At 38.8% G+C, this 14,379-nt stretch overlaps 2 protein-coding genes across 3 annotated transcripts; one reads left to right on the plus strand and one right to left on the minus strand.

Moving 5' to 3' along the window:
- Positions 1 to 1,170: 1,170 nt before the first annotated feature.
- Positions 1,171 to 3,791, plus strand: LOC125594989 (pyrophosphate--fructose 6-phosphate 1-phosphotransferase subunit beta 1-like). Of its 2 annotated transcripts, XM_048770977.1 has the most exons (7): positions 1,171 to 1,437; positions 1,575 to 1,733; positions 1,820 to 1,941; positions 2,063 to 2,116; positions 2,213 to 2,319; positions 3,277 to 3,338; positions 3,455 to 3,791. In XM_048770977.1, the coding sequence occupies exons 3-7, from the start codon at positions 1,885 to 1,887 to the stop codon at positions 3,490 to 3,492; spliced, it is 318 nt and encodes a 105-aa protein (XP_048626934.1). In that variant the 5' UTR covers positions 1,171 to 1,437; positions 1,575 to 1,733; positions 1,820 to 1,884; the 3' UTR covers positions 3,493 to 3,791. The 2 variants fall into 2 exon arrangements, with proteins under 2 accessions (XP_048626934.1, XP_048626935.1); XM_048770978.1 differs by lacking the exon at positions 3,277 to 3,338 and having other exon boundaries at positions 3,339 to 3,682.
- Positions 3,513 to 14,342, minus strand: LOC125594988 (probable LRR receptor-like serine/threonine-protein kinase At1g29720; the record flags this gene model as incomplete). The annotated part of the gene is made up of 21 exons (XM_048770976.1): positions 3,513 to 4,114; positions 4,188 to 4,338; positions 4,415 to 4,646; positions 4,740 to 4,950; positions 5,036 to 5,154; positions 5,233 to 5,367; positions 5,469 to 5,489; positions 5,609 to 5,807; positions 5,909 to 6,312; positions 6,415 to 6,458; positions 6,551 to 6,589; positions 6,673 to 6,723; positions 6,876 to 6,944; positions 7,029 to 7,088; positions 7,470 to 7,541; positions 7,632 to 7,697; positions 7,775 to 7,846; positions 7,933 to 8,004; positions 13,937 to 14,008; positions 14,080 to 14,151; positions 14,227 to 14,342. Coding segments are annotated over 21 exons (2,676 nt in total), but the record flags the coding sequence as incomplete, so codon positions are not given.
- Positions 14,343 to 14,379: the final 37 nt, after the last annotated feature.

The following is a 14,379-nucleotide window of genomic DNA, read 5'->3' on the forward strand; positions in this document are numbered from 1 at the left end:
ATTTTTGAACCCATTACTAAAGATGAGAACCCTTATTAATCCGGTTTATTTCTCCTGGTATATTAATTTGCTCATGTTTATATACACCCAGATGATGTAGAAATCATTCGAAGTATGAAGGTAAGTTGTTTATCTAGACCATATAAAAATGGCTGGAATTTTACAGTATCAGGCCCTGTTCGGAACTACGCTAGGCACTAGTCGGGCAGTAACCCCGGGCCTAGCGAGTTACCAAAAAATCGGGGAGTACTCGGGGATTACGCGGGGCCTAGTTTTAAATACAATTTAATATATTTATAATATATTTAGCTAATTTTAAACATGATGATATAAGTTCTTAGACATAATTATATAATTTTTTATATATACCCATAATTTTAAACAGTCTCATTTTGATTCGTAAATGATGGGTTTGGTACGAAAAAAATCCCTAAATGTAGTATGTATGTGTTTGTTTTAGGTTTGGTAGTGAATTATAATTATTTAGTAATGAATAATTACACAAAATCTGTTAATAATGAGTAAAAAAATAATCAAACGTGTTTTAACTTACACAGACGAAAAAAAAAACTTAGGCGGTCAACGCGGGATTAGGCGGGAATTAGGCGGTCAACGCGAAAATTAGACGGTCAACGCGAAAATTAGACGGTCAACGCGGAAATTAGGCGGTCTTACGCGAGTCAACGTCTGGCTACATCGATTTGGGCATAATCGCCGCAGTCAACCTCCGAACAGCGCCTAGGCGGCTAGGCGGATGCGTTTTCGAACAGGGGTATCAGGTAGATACACGGTCAAATCAGGTTATAGAACATAACAGTTATTCACTGATGTCAAGTTATGCAGGAATGGACAAGATATCAAAACTCTACTAGTGTTTACTTGGAAATTACATTGTCATCTGAAATTACAAAATTTAGTCCGGCAAGTACTATCTGGTAGTTTAGTGGTAACAAGGAATTTAAGGTCTCGTGGTATTAAATGCGACACATCTTGTAATATTTGTGGTGCAGAAAAGGAATCTATAAATCGTGTTATTTTCAAATGTTCACTAACAATCCAAACATGGCCCTCTTTGAAATTCCTTCACCCCCCGTGGTCTGTTTCTAAGGCCTCAGTTTTTGAGATTATGGATTATTTGTTCTAGAAACTACCTAAGAGCATGATTATTGCAGTTTCTTAAAAAAGTTCTTAAACAAAATAAGTCATTTAATTAAATCAAAAATAAATAAAAGAGTAATAACCGATCTTTAATACATGATTTTGGGGTCCGATCATAAAGAGGGTTCTTAGACCACGTGTCAGCAAACTGTGAAATTTGATTTTTTTTTTCTTTCTCTCCTCCTCTCTCGTCTTCTTCTCCGTCGACGATTGCTTCTGTGCTCAAAGGACCCTTCAAAATCGTCGAAGGTCCCGCCAGCTCCGCCGCCGGGAACCCAGGTTAGGGTTTTCTCTGTCTGATCTGATGAAACTTTCGATTGGATTTGTTTGTGTATAGATCTTGTGTACAGATCTGTGTTCTATAGACTTTGTAAGAGGATTTAGTGGTGTGTTTTTAAAAAAAAATTTGATTGCAGATGAGATTGCGAAGTTGTTTCCTGGTCTGTATGGTTAGCCGTCTGTGTTAGTTGTTCCGGATCAGAGTGCAGCTTCGTCGGGAGAGAAGTTGAAGATCGGTGTTGTTCTGTCTGGAGGTCAGGCGCCTGGTGGACACAATGTGATCTCTGGATTATTCGGTAGTATTTTAATATCTATGTCAAGTTATGGTTTTTCTTCACATTGTTTCAGTCTCAGTCTTGTAATTTTTTTTTTGGGGTTTTAGATTACTTGCAGGAACGTGCTAAAGGAAGCATATTTTACGGGTTCAAGGGTGATCCAGCTGGTATCATGAAATGCAAATATGTCGAGTTGAATGCTGAATACATTCAGCCTTACAGGAACCAGGTTCTTAGACAGCATTTAGTTTATGGATTCTTGTCACAAACTTTGTTATCTGATTGGGATTCTAGAAATTCAATAATCGTTTTATGCTGATGTGGTTGTAATTCTCTTTTGGTATCAATAGGGTGGCTTTGACATGATCTGCAGTGGAAGAGACAAGATTGAAACGCCTGAGCAGGTTGATTTTTTTTTTTTTTTGAAGCTTCTTAAGTGATTTATTACTGCTTCCGTAGTTACATGTCGTGTGTAATTGTATGTTGTCTCACATGTGTAGTTTAAACAAGCTGAGGAAAAAGCAAAGAAGCTAGATTTGGATGGATTGGTGGTTATCGATGGAGATGACTCCAACACCAATGCTTGCCTCCTTGCTGAAAACTTCAGGTATTACTTTTAGTCCAATCTTTCTATGTCTGTATTTGAAAGTTTTTTAGCTTAGTCTAAAGTTCTTGTTCTTCAAGATAAAACAATGTTTAATAATTTTTTTAAAGAATCCTTAGTTAAGAAATCCCGGTGGAGCACAAAGACTAGGGGTTTCTTAACTAAATTTCATAACTAACTTTTATTATTAAACAAATCATTAAGAAATCCAAATGAGGTTATAAGGTTAATGATGCTCTAAGGAGCCTGATTTAAGGTCCTTTTCATGAATAATATGGAACATCTAGAAGAATATGAATGAGAAAGACTATCAAAATAGAAATAAAAACCCACAAGAGCAAATAGAAATAAAAGCTACAATGTCCATCTTAAAATTAGCTTTTAGCCATGTGATCATTTTTAGTAATCCATGTCATATTTTTTCTAATGAAAATGAATGTGCTGTGACATATATGTAAAGTTTAAAAAATCAGTTCTCAAATAATGTATAATAATGTCTAGGGATTAAACCTTTTAACTATTATTAGATTTTACTTATGTTCATAATGTTTACAAAACCGCACCGCATTTAATATTTAACAAAATCTCTACATTCACCTATGTTATATGTCACTATTATGATCGCACGGCTGTTTTTCCTCATTTGTTTCCCATGTTACTATTCGGACCGTTAAATTTTTGGTTGATCCTTCTCATTAACAACAAGAACCCTAGACGTCTTTGGAATTAAGCTAGTTAGATCTCTAGGGGATCCTATACTCTCACCAACAACTAAAACCCTAGACTTGTAGAGATAATCAAGGGATTTAGCCATTTAGGCTACTCTCTAGTGAAAACAGTGGACTTGGTACCCTCGCAAGTCATCTCCGTACAAGTAACTTCACAACTCCCGACATGCTTAGCCTTAATGACTAATATTTCTTTTTTTTTGTAACTTTTAATGACTAATACTTTATGGAGCATGAAAGTGCCTTCATCATTTTCTCTGCCTCCATCACATCGAACACTCCTTCCTTCTTCAGGTCTGATTCCTGCTTCATATTCAAAATGTCTGGGAACACAGACGCGTCAAACTGAAAATCAAATAAATTTTAGATTTGGTTGAATGATCATCGAGTTACTTTTCCGTGTGGTGCAAGCCGTCGGAGTCAATTCCATGGAGAGAAATCGACGTAATTTCATAGAAAAAAAAAAGATTTAGATTCAATAAGCCTTTCATAAAAAATATATAATAATAGTTTGACATGCATTCAGAGAGATACCAGTCTCTTGGATGGTACAAATGTAGTAAGGTTTTAGACAACTTGAATGGTACAAATGTAGCTAACTATCTATAAGATAACTTCACAAGCCTTTCTTCTTTTTTAAGAGATAAGGCAATGTACACAACTTTCTGATATCATATTGGCGAGGAGGAAAACTCTGCTGTGGAGTTTAGGATCATGGATTCATTGCAAAATGGGTAGAGATCAGAACCAGAAACAGAGGATTGCATTGTCGTTGCCGTTTGATGGGCCACACCAGACACACTCGAGCTTCCATGTGTATCAATGTTGATAAGATTTGAGATGCTCCAATTGTGTCCATATAGACCAGGATCTGACATAACCTCTCTTATGTTGATCTCTCCCTCGAGCATTTTAACAGCCTCTGACATGGTAGGCCTTAAGGAAGGAGATGAGTTTGTGCAAAGGAAAGCAACTTTGATCATCCTTACTGCTTCTTTGCTGTTGAAATCTCCTTGGAGCACTGGATCTACAATCTCCATTATGTCCCCTCTCTGATGCAGCGTCAGAGCCTGAAATTTCATGTAGAAAGTATAAACATTGTGAATCGAATGAGTTGAAGAGAAACAAAATCTCCATGTTTACCCAATTGATAAGGGAGACATGATCATCACTTCCTTTCCGTTTCATATTACTCTTTCCACTAACAATTTCCATTGCCACAACTCCGAAGCTGAACACGTCTGCTTTCTCAGTCAAATGACCCCACAGTGCATATTCTGGAGCCATATATCCACTGCAACATCAGCGAAACCAAGGCTAAGCTTTTTTTTTTTTTTGCCAATGTGCGTTTTTTTATGTGCGATACTTACACGGTCCCTGCAATCTTGGTGCTAATGTGGGTGTGTTCTTCTTCATGGAGCCTAGCCAATCCAAAGTCTGATATCTTTGCATTAAGGTCAGCGTCTAGAAGCACGCTACTGGTTTTTATGTCACGGTGAACCATCCTGATCATCGATCCTTCATGGAGGAATTCAAGCCCTCTTGCAATTCCCACGCATATGTTTTGTCTAACTTCCCATTGCAATTTCAGGGAGCTCTTTCCTGGAAATGGACGAAAACCAAAAAGATATGATATCGCTTTACATTTGGTAACATACTGAAAACTTCAAAAAACTATGAATGACTTTTATTTACCAAACAGTGCAAGAGCAAGGGAGTTATTTTCCATGTATTCGTACACGAGCATTAACTGATTCTTCTCTACACAACATCCATAAAGCTTGACAAGGTTTGGATGATTCAGACCTGAGATCATGCCTATCTCATTCACAAACTCGCGGTTTCCTTGGCATGACTTGGAAGATAGCTGCTTGACTGCTATGATAGTTCCATCTGAAAGCTCTCCCTGCATTAGGTTTCTCATATCAGAAACCAGAAGCAAAGCCATCTTGTCTCTAATTGAGAAGAAGTTTGTGTGTGTTTTAGCATACTCTGAATACGGATCCAAAACCTCCTTCTCCAAGTTTATTGGCTTGATCAAAATTGTTTGTTGCAGCTTCCAGTTGCCTCCAAGTAAAGCAAACGGTTTGCACACCCTGTGCTCTCAAATCTATGTATCATGTTACATGGAGAAAATGGTATGAGCATATGGAATGAATTGATTCATATATTCTATGATATCTGGTACCTCTTTCTCGTGTGTACTTGTCTCGTATGCATATTTTCTGAGTGTATAATCCAAAAGCCAAGAGAGTAACTGCTATCAAGCTACCCACTACCCCGAAAATTAGTGGATAATTGGTGTCAAGTTCTGTTTTCATTGCTGAAAATGAAACACTCAAAAGTGTAAATATAAATACATTGCTTCATATATAAACCAAGCTGAAGAAAAATGTCTTTATTAAAGTAGTTTTTGTTTTTGACCTCCACATTGTGGCTCCATACCTGAAATTTTTAAAAATGAATATTATAATTATGATGTAGGAACCGGTGACTTGAGAAAGCCACAAAAAAGTACGAGAAGGAGTACAGTTGGTGCAGAACAAGTGGTGAAGGTTGCTTACTGCTGTGACACAAGGAGATAGCAGAGATAAGAGGACCATAATTTCCTCTTTCAGGAATAAGTGTTGTTCCTTTACCAGCCCAGTACAACTGAATCTCTAATATATTATTTGTCACATTCGCACTCACTGTTTTGAAAACAGGCTTCAGAGTCCCATTAGCCGCCTCTTTGATGTTAAAATCCCTCAAGAACAATACTCCCTAACCGGGGAGAAAAAGTACATAAGGAAATGAACTTCAATCTTCCATGCATATGACTGAAACAAACAAAATTATTTTTGTGATCTGCAGTGAAGCTTTACCTGAACATAAACGTCAAATATGCGTCTGCCAAGACGACTGTATAGTTCTTGGTCTGAAAACTGGATCTCCATAAAATGGAGTTTCACACTGTAGGTTCCATTCTCCATGCAAAACGCATAATAAACTAGAGATAGGGGAGATCGACGTGCCGTCTTATAGATATCAGGGGAATCCCCAGATAATCTTAAACTAGTTGAAATGATGTACGTGTCATCTGTGTTACTTGATTCTTTCGTATGACCATCTGAGAAGAATTCCCCTGTGTTACTAATTCCCCAGTCTTTGAATTGCTGATTTGTTGCGGCTTTGGTTTTAGTGTTATCAGCTTGATAAGTGATTTTATGAGAAGATTTTGTAATAACTATGTTGTCTCCACCACAGTTTATATGTAGTGTTCGCTGATCTACCATCCATAATGATTATAACCATCATTAGAAAGAGATAATTAAGTAGTAGCTGAATAGTTGCATGTTGGAGATGTTAAGACAGCTTATTATGTACTTACAGCTCGTGCAGTTGATTGGACCAGCACATGGAAGAATCTCAGTTCTGTACCAAATTGTTAGGCTTTTCAGCACAGAATATCCAGACCATATCTACTGCTTGATTGTTGTAAAGATAATGTTCAACAGTGTACTTACAAATTGTTTAAGTATGAGCTCCGGTATGTGTTAATGTTACTGAAACAGTGAAAAGTTGAAAACAGACACTTCAACATGAGAAACTGAGAATGTATATATCTACCCAACATTTATGTCCGTACCTATTCTCCTGGCAGCTAGGCCACCATGAGAAATTGTTGTAAGAGAGATCACTGTAAGAATAACCAAAATTGAAAAATATTATTAACATAACAAAAAAATACTTTGTAATATAGGCAAATTAAGCAGGGCCTAACCGTACACATGAGATTTGCAATTGAGAAAAACATAAATTGACATAAGAAAAAGGAAGGTCTAACCGTACATTTGAGCGTTGCTTTTGAGAAAAACACCAGATTCAACTTCTCCAGAAAGCCTGTTTCCAGTCAAATATCTGAAAGAACATGTCAAGAAAATATATACATGATCATGATATTATGCTATTCACAATGAAAGGTATCCAGACTGTAGTACTTACGTATATGCTGGTGCTCTTCCTCCATGAACGTCACCAGTCAAATTGTTGAATGATAAATCACTGCGTAAAACGTGTACAAAATAAATAAATTTGGTACAAATGTTAATATGTAACTATTACATATACATATTTGATAGATCCATCGAAAGTTCCTTAATAGACGCTCTCATATCTGCATATAACACTCGTTAACATATTTCTCGCTATGATCGCTATCTATGTTGTTACCCATGACTTAATAATAATCTAAATATACACACATATAAATTATATAGGCCAGTATTTCTATAAGCACATGTAAATGAATGTCATGAGCATACCCATCTAGTCATGCACAAGTTCCTTAGCAGATATTCGTGGAGTATTTGTTAAGCATTCTAGTTCTGAATGATAACTTTGAAACTTACAAAGTCGTTTCACTTGTGACCAGAAAGAACTTACAGAATCCTTAGTTTTGGCATATTCCAGATGTAAGAAGGAATTGGACCAGACAAACTCACATTCCTCAAAATCCTGGAACACAGGGAGGGGAGACTTCAGTTTGAAAATTTCAGTTAGAATCACGCCTCAAGAAGGAAAAACATATCACAGGAAACTAAATACAGGGTTTCAATGGCTTGGCTCGATATATATGGGAAGATGTTAATCCCACTCGTATCAGTGATAAACCTGCATATGAGACATATAAAACACCAGTCCCGTTTCAGTTGTATATTTTGCTAATCAATTGAAAGTAGTACACTTACAAGTTAGTAAGATTTTCTAGGCGCGCTATTTCATCAGGTATTGGTCCTTTTAGTCCACTCGCGTATAGATATCTGTTGATCATGGCCAGCACAAGTTAGACGGTGCATAAACAGAAGGTATAAGAGAACTAACGAAAATTGTTGCAGGACAAGCTTACAGCTTTTGAAGCCGAGGCCAGTTGCCAATGTATGCTGGGATGGTACCATCAAAGTTATTGTCACTTACCCTACTGCATAATGAGAACAAACAAGTGTTGATGAAAAGGTCGATTCTTTCCTCTGTTTTATGCTTGATATGCTTGCGATTTCTCTCTCTCTCGTTTGTTCACTCGTGTGTTTTTCGTTAAGCAAGTAAAGAAAAGACACGCAAATTTATCCAGTTCACGCCTTAGTGTGAGGATGTTACGTCTGGCCGAGATTTGCTCGGAAATCCACTAGAAAGCTTGGTTACACTTAACCCTTAGAGACAGAGCAAAAACGCTGAACTTGCGGCTGCTCTCTTCTGTTCTCTGATTCTCTCTTAACCCTAATGTCTCAGTTCTTGTCGACTTTATATGACTGCACTGGCGGTGCAATGCTCCTCTTTCTCCTCTGTATTCTCTTCGTTTCCGTACAGAGGAAGAAGACAAAAGCCAACGCTTACAGCAAAGGTTAATTACTCCTTTACCCTTTGATACCGTTAAGTGAAGCACATGAGCTCCTCGTGCTTCCTTTGCTCTTAACGATCAACTGAGACCTTCCCCTTGGGTTAGAGGCTTCTTGACACTTAGGCAATATCTCAACAAAACTCCACCTTGTCGTAGTGTCATCAACTTCTTCTCATCTCTTAGCTTTTCTTTCTAGTTTTACTTGATTTCCCCCTCGGTTCCTGATACTCTTATCAGTCACTGGTGATCCCGAGCTTCTCCAATGCGCTCAGGAACTTGTTCACATGCAGTACTTTAGTAAGCATGTCTGCCAGGTTGTGAACGGTTGATATCTTCAGAATCTTTGTTTCCCCATCAGTGATTGTGTCTCTGATGTAATGAAACCTTCTCTGTATATGCTTTGTTCTTTCGTGATGAACAGCGTTCTTCGCCAGCGCTATTGCGCTTTGAGAATCACAGTGAATCTCTACTGCATCTTGCTTGAAATCCAACTCGTTCATAAACTCTTTTAACCAAACAGCTTCCTTTGCTGCTTCTGTCAAAGCAATATACTCAGCCTCCGTAGTCGACAACGCGACCACAGGTTGCAGACTAGACTTCCAGCTTATCACATTACCTCCCACCGTGAATGTGTAACCTGTAATTGATCTCCTCTTATCAAGATCCGCTGAGTAATCTGAATCACAGTACCCTGTCACCACAAACTCTGTTTCTCCCTTGAACTGTAGCTTCGTGTCGAGTGATCCTTGAATGTATCTAAGGACCCACTTTACTGCTTGCCAGTGACTCATAAGAGGCTTTCCCATGAATCTGCTTATCATTCCGACTGGATAAGCTAGGTCTGGTCTCGACCCTATCATCGAGTACTTGATGCTACCAACTGCGTTTGCGTAGGGAATTGACTTCATCTGTTCAGCTTCTTGTTCCCATTCCTTGTCAGTAGCAGACTTAAGCCTCATGTGAGCTCCCAGCGGTGTCTTCACAGGCTTAAAGTTCTCCATTCTGAAAGACCTTAATATCTTTTTCAGATACTCTTTCTGTGACAACTCCAAGACTCCTTGATCCCTGTTTCTTTGAATCTCCATTCCCAATATCTTCTTCGCTGGACCAAGATCTTTCATTTCGAAGGTAGAGCTTAGACTTTCCTTCAACTCCTTCACTGTATCTTTTTTCTTCGATATGATTAACATATCATCAACGTACAGCAAAAGGAAAGTCCTTTCTTCTTCTCTGTTTATCTTGAAGTAGACGCAACTGTCTTTCAGACATCTTGAGTAGCCAGTAGACCTCATGAACTCATCGAACCTCTGGTTCCATTGTCTTGGTGATTGTCTCAGGCCGTACAATGACTTCCTCAGCAGACAGACCTTTTCTGGTGCGTTCTTGTCCACATATCCCTCATGCTGACTCATGTAAATTTCTTCGTCTAAGTTTCCGTGCAAGAAAGCTGTCTTGACGTCCATCTGCTCTAGTTCTAGATTGAAATGAGCAACAGCAGACAACATTAGACGAATAGTTACATGTTTAACTATAGGCGAGAAAATCTCTTGAAAATCAATGCCTTCCCTTTGAGAGTAACCCTTTGCAACAAGTCTTGACTTGTGTCTTGGCCTCTCTATTCCTGGAATACCGATATTCCTTTTGAACACCCACTTGCAACCAATTACTCTTTTCTTCACTGGTTTGTCAACCAAATCCTAAGTGTGGTTCTTTCTCAGTGATATCATTTCTTCATCTATAGATTCTCTCCAGAGTTCACTCTCTGAACTCGACATTGCCTCAGCGTAGCTCTGTGGCTCAAGAACTCCACCATCTTCTATTAGATTGTACGCGAAACCAAGATCTCCTAACTCATCATATCTCTTTGGAGGTCTTGTGATTCTTCTTTCTCTGTCTCTTGCTAATTGATAATCAGCAAGACTTGGTGGCATATAATCTTCTTCTGAATCTGTTTCTGACTCAGATCCTTGTTCTTGTTCCCGAAAAGAACTTTCTTGGGTTGTGTTCTCTCTCTCTACAACTCCACCTTGATCAACATTACTTTCTTCTGTAGTTACAGTTGGAGCATTTATCACTGCAACTTCAGGTTCTGCTGTTGATCTATCTTCACTTGGACCTTCTTCGGTAGAGCTTTTGTACATGACTTCTTCATTGAAGACTACATCTTTGCTGATTACAACCTTTCTGTCATCAATGAGCCATACTCTGTAGCCTTTTACCCCAGCTGGGTAACCTAGAAACACACCCTTCTTCGCTCTAGGATTGAGTTTGCTATGAACATATGCAATCCATCCAAAACTTCTCAGACCACCCAGATCAGGTAGTACTCCTGTCCAAGCCTTTTCAGGTATTTCAAACTCAATGGCAGACGCAGGAGTCCTTTTGATCACATATACCGCTGTTGAGGCTGCGTATGCCCAAAACCTCTTTTCAAGACCCGACTCGCTGAGCATGCTCCTCACCTTCTCCATTATAGTTCTGTTCATGCGTTCTGCAATCCCATTTTGCTGTGGGGTGTAGGCACATGTCCTGTGTCTCACCACTCCTTCTTGTTTGCAGAAACCATCAAACTCTTGATTACAGAACTCAAGTCCATTGTCAGTTCTCAACTTCTTTACCTTTCTGTTTGACTGATTCTCCACCATTGTCTTCCATTCAACGAAGGTTCTGAAAGCTTCATCCTTCGTTCTTAAAAAATATATCCAGACCTTTCTGGTGAAGTCATCAATAAATGTCATGAAGTATTGACAATTACCAATAGAGTTTGGTACTGAAGGTGCTCCCCAAAGATCTGAGTGTATGTACTCTAGCTTTTCTTTTGTGACGTGTATTGCAGTCCCAAAACTCACTTTATGTGTTTTCCCATACACACAGTCTTCACAAAACTCAAATCCTTTCATTTTATCAGCTTGTAGACATCCCTTCTTGATCAACAAATCAGTATTCTTCTTACTCATGTGACAAAGACGACTGTGCCACAACTTTCACTCGTTCTTGGAGCTCACTACAGCATTAGCACTTCCTGCAATCAACTTTCCTTGCAGAATGTATAGAGTTCCAACCTTCTTCCTCTTTAACAGTGTTAAGGAGCCCTTGATTACTTTCAGAGAACCATTCTTCGACTGAAACCAGCACCCTTGATCTTCCAACGTTCCCATTGAATCAAGTTTCTCGACATGCTTGGAACATATCTTACATTTGTGATCAGAACCGTTGAGAGATCCTCATTCTGAATCCTTATACTCCCAATGCCTTTGATCTCAGAATAAGTTTGATTTGCCATCTTCACTCTTCCTATCTTTGAATCATCAAACTCGACAAACCAATATCTTCTTGGTGTCATGTGAAATGAACACCCTGTGTCCATGATCCACTCATCTTCTTGTCCATCGCTTACTGCGTTTGATTCTTCTTCAACGTTTAACCCAGCAGCATCAATAACGTGTTTCATAACATTCGAGGTTTCTCCCTTCTCTGAGCTGTTAGACTTCTTGTTTCTTTCTTTCCAAACAAAACACTGCTTCTTGTAGTGGCCTTCTTTGCCACAGATCCAGCAAGTCTTCTTCTCTCTTGACTGTGACCTGTTCTGACTCTTCCCTCTGTCTGAGCTTCTACCTCTCCGATCTGATCTACCTCTTTCTTGAACATACAAAGCCTATAAGCTACTCTTGCTTAGTTTACCACTTGCTCCAAGTTCAAGATTTTTTGACCTTATAGCTCCATTGATTTCATCCAAAGCCAAAGTTGTCTTGCCATACTTCAACGTTTCCTTTAACTGATCAAACTGTTTCGGCAAGGACACTAACAAAACGATGGCTTGGTCTTCATCAGGACATTTTGTACCCATACAACCTCTGCTTCAGATATATCATGTTGGGTAAGGACTTAGCCATGCACAACTTATCTAGCATCTTGAGCATACCAGCTGCAGTTGGTTCCTTTATGACTTTCCTGAGAACATGATCTCCCAGACTTAGTATGATCGTAGATCTAGCTTTTCCTCTCTTCTCCTTGAGAGCTTTGTCTTTGAGAATCTTTCTTCCGGTTTGACATAAGCTTCGGTCGCAGATGTTGTTCCTTTCTCAGCTGTAGAATCTTCAACATCAACGTCCTCTTCATCTTCGAGTCCTTCTAGCAGGCCCAGTAGCTCCATGTGAGCCAACAACTTTTCTTTCCAGAGAACATAGTCTCCATCTCCGTCGAACTTCTCCACCTCAGAACGCCCTGAGGTCATCTCTCGCATAAAGGGCAAAGCTTTACAGAAAAAGCTTCAAACTTCACAAGGTTTCAACCTTTCCTCGATCCCAGCCAGCCAACCTGGCTCTGATACCAGTTGTTGATGAAAAGGTCGATTCTTTGCTCTGTTTTATGCTTGATATGCTTGCGATTTCTCTCACCTCTCTCGTTTGTTCACTCGTGTGTATTTCTTTAAGCACGTAAAGAAAAGTCACACGCAAATTTATCCAGTTCACGCCTCAGTGTGAGGACGCTACGTCTGGCCGAGGTTTGCTCGGAAATCCACTAGAAAGCTTGGTTACACTTAACCCTTAGCGACAGAGCAAAAACGCTGAACTTGCGGCTGCTCTCTTCTGTTCTCTGATTCTCTCTTAACCCTAATGTCTCGTTCTTGTCAGCTTTATAGGACTGCACTGGCGGTGCAACGCTCCTCTCTCTCCTCTGTATTCTCTTCGTTTCCGTACAGAGGAAGAAGACAAAAGCCAATGCTTACAACAAAGGTTAATTACTCCTTTACCCTTTGATACCGTTAAGTGAAGCACGTGAGCTCCTCGTGCTTCCTTTGCTCTTAACGATCAACTGAGACCTTCCCCTTGGGTTAGAGGCTTCTTGACACTTAGGCAATATCTCAACAACAAGGTTTGTTAAAACTTATCTTTTTGGACTACTCTACAGGTGAGTTGGTCTTTTTAATTCGGTTCGGGTTAAATGGTTTTCAGTTAGTTCTTACCCAAAAATTGTGCCTAATTGAACTGTACGAAAATTTGGGTTCGTTTGGTTCATTCTTGAATTAGTTTGGTTAATGAAAATTTTACCAAAGCCAACGATTTTAGTTAATTTTGGTTGTTTCAGTTAGTTCAATTATTCTGGTATGAAATTTGGTTGGTTTATTTCAGAAATTTTAGTTGTGTTGGTATCGTTTGGTATAAGTTATTTTTTTTATAATGAAAAACTGAACTAATTGATAATCAAGAGCCAATTTTTTAATATGCCAAATTAAACCGATCAGATCATAGCCGAACTTGAACAAAAAAACCTAAACTTTTTGGTTAGGTTCAAAATTCCAGCCCTAGGTGAGCATTTTGTAAGTGTCAAATCAATTTACAACCAAACAATTAACCTTAAGAAGAAACATAGCATACTAAAAGGTCAAAGACGAAGTTCAACAAAAAGCTGTAAATCAACTTCCTCAAAGCTTCCGGAAGAATATATGTCCATGACTTTACTAATCATTTAGGTCTAATTAGTAATGAAAATTTATAGTTTATACAGCACTTACAAATCCTCAAGGTTCACCAGTCTCGCGAGAGTGTTAGGCAGGCTTCCTGTAAATTGGTTGGACCCAAGTTGTCTGCAATATCCATTTAGCATTCCCATTACACCAAAATATTAATGGTTAACTTTAAGAGGGATATGTCTTACAATCCTTTTAGGTTGGTCAAGTTACCAATCCCGTCGGGAATCGGACCAGAGAACTGATTTGCTTCAACCCCTCTGAAAATTTCATCACATCAACGCAATATCAGGTTAAATCAAAAGGCGTAGTGTAGGAAATAATTTGATACGTACAGGAATCTCAGATTGTTGAAATTTTGTAAACCAGATGGTAAAGGCCCAGACAAACGATTCGCGCAGAGCGAGCTGCGTGAACATTCAAAGTTAACTCGCAAAACATGAATATTATTTTATCCCCAAAAAACTATCAAGCCTAAATTGGTTACA

Source organism: Brassica napus (genome assembly GCF_020379485.1).
Source record: "Brassica napus cultivar Da-Ae chromosome C7 unlocalized genomic scaffold, Da-Ae chrC07_Random_32, whole genome shotgun sequence".
In the NCBI taxonomy this organism is placed as follows: Eukaryota; Viridiplantae; Streptophyta; class Magnoliopsida; order Brassicales; family Brassicaceae; genus Brassica; species Brassica napus.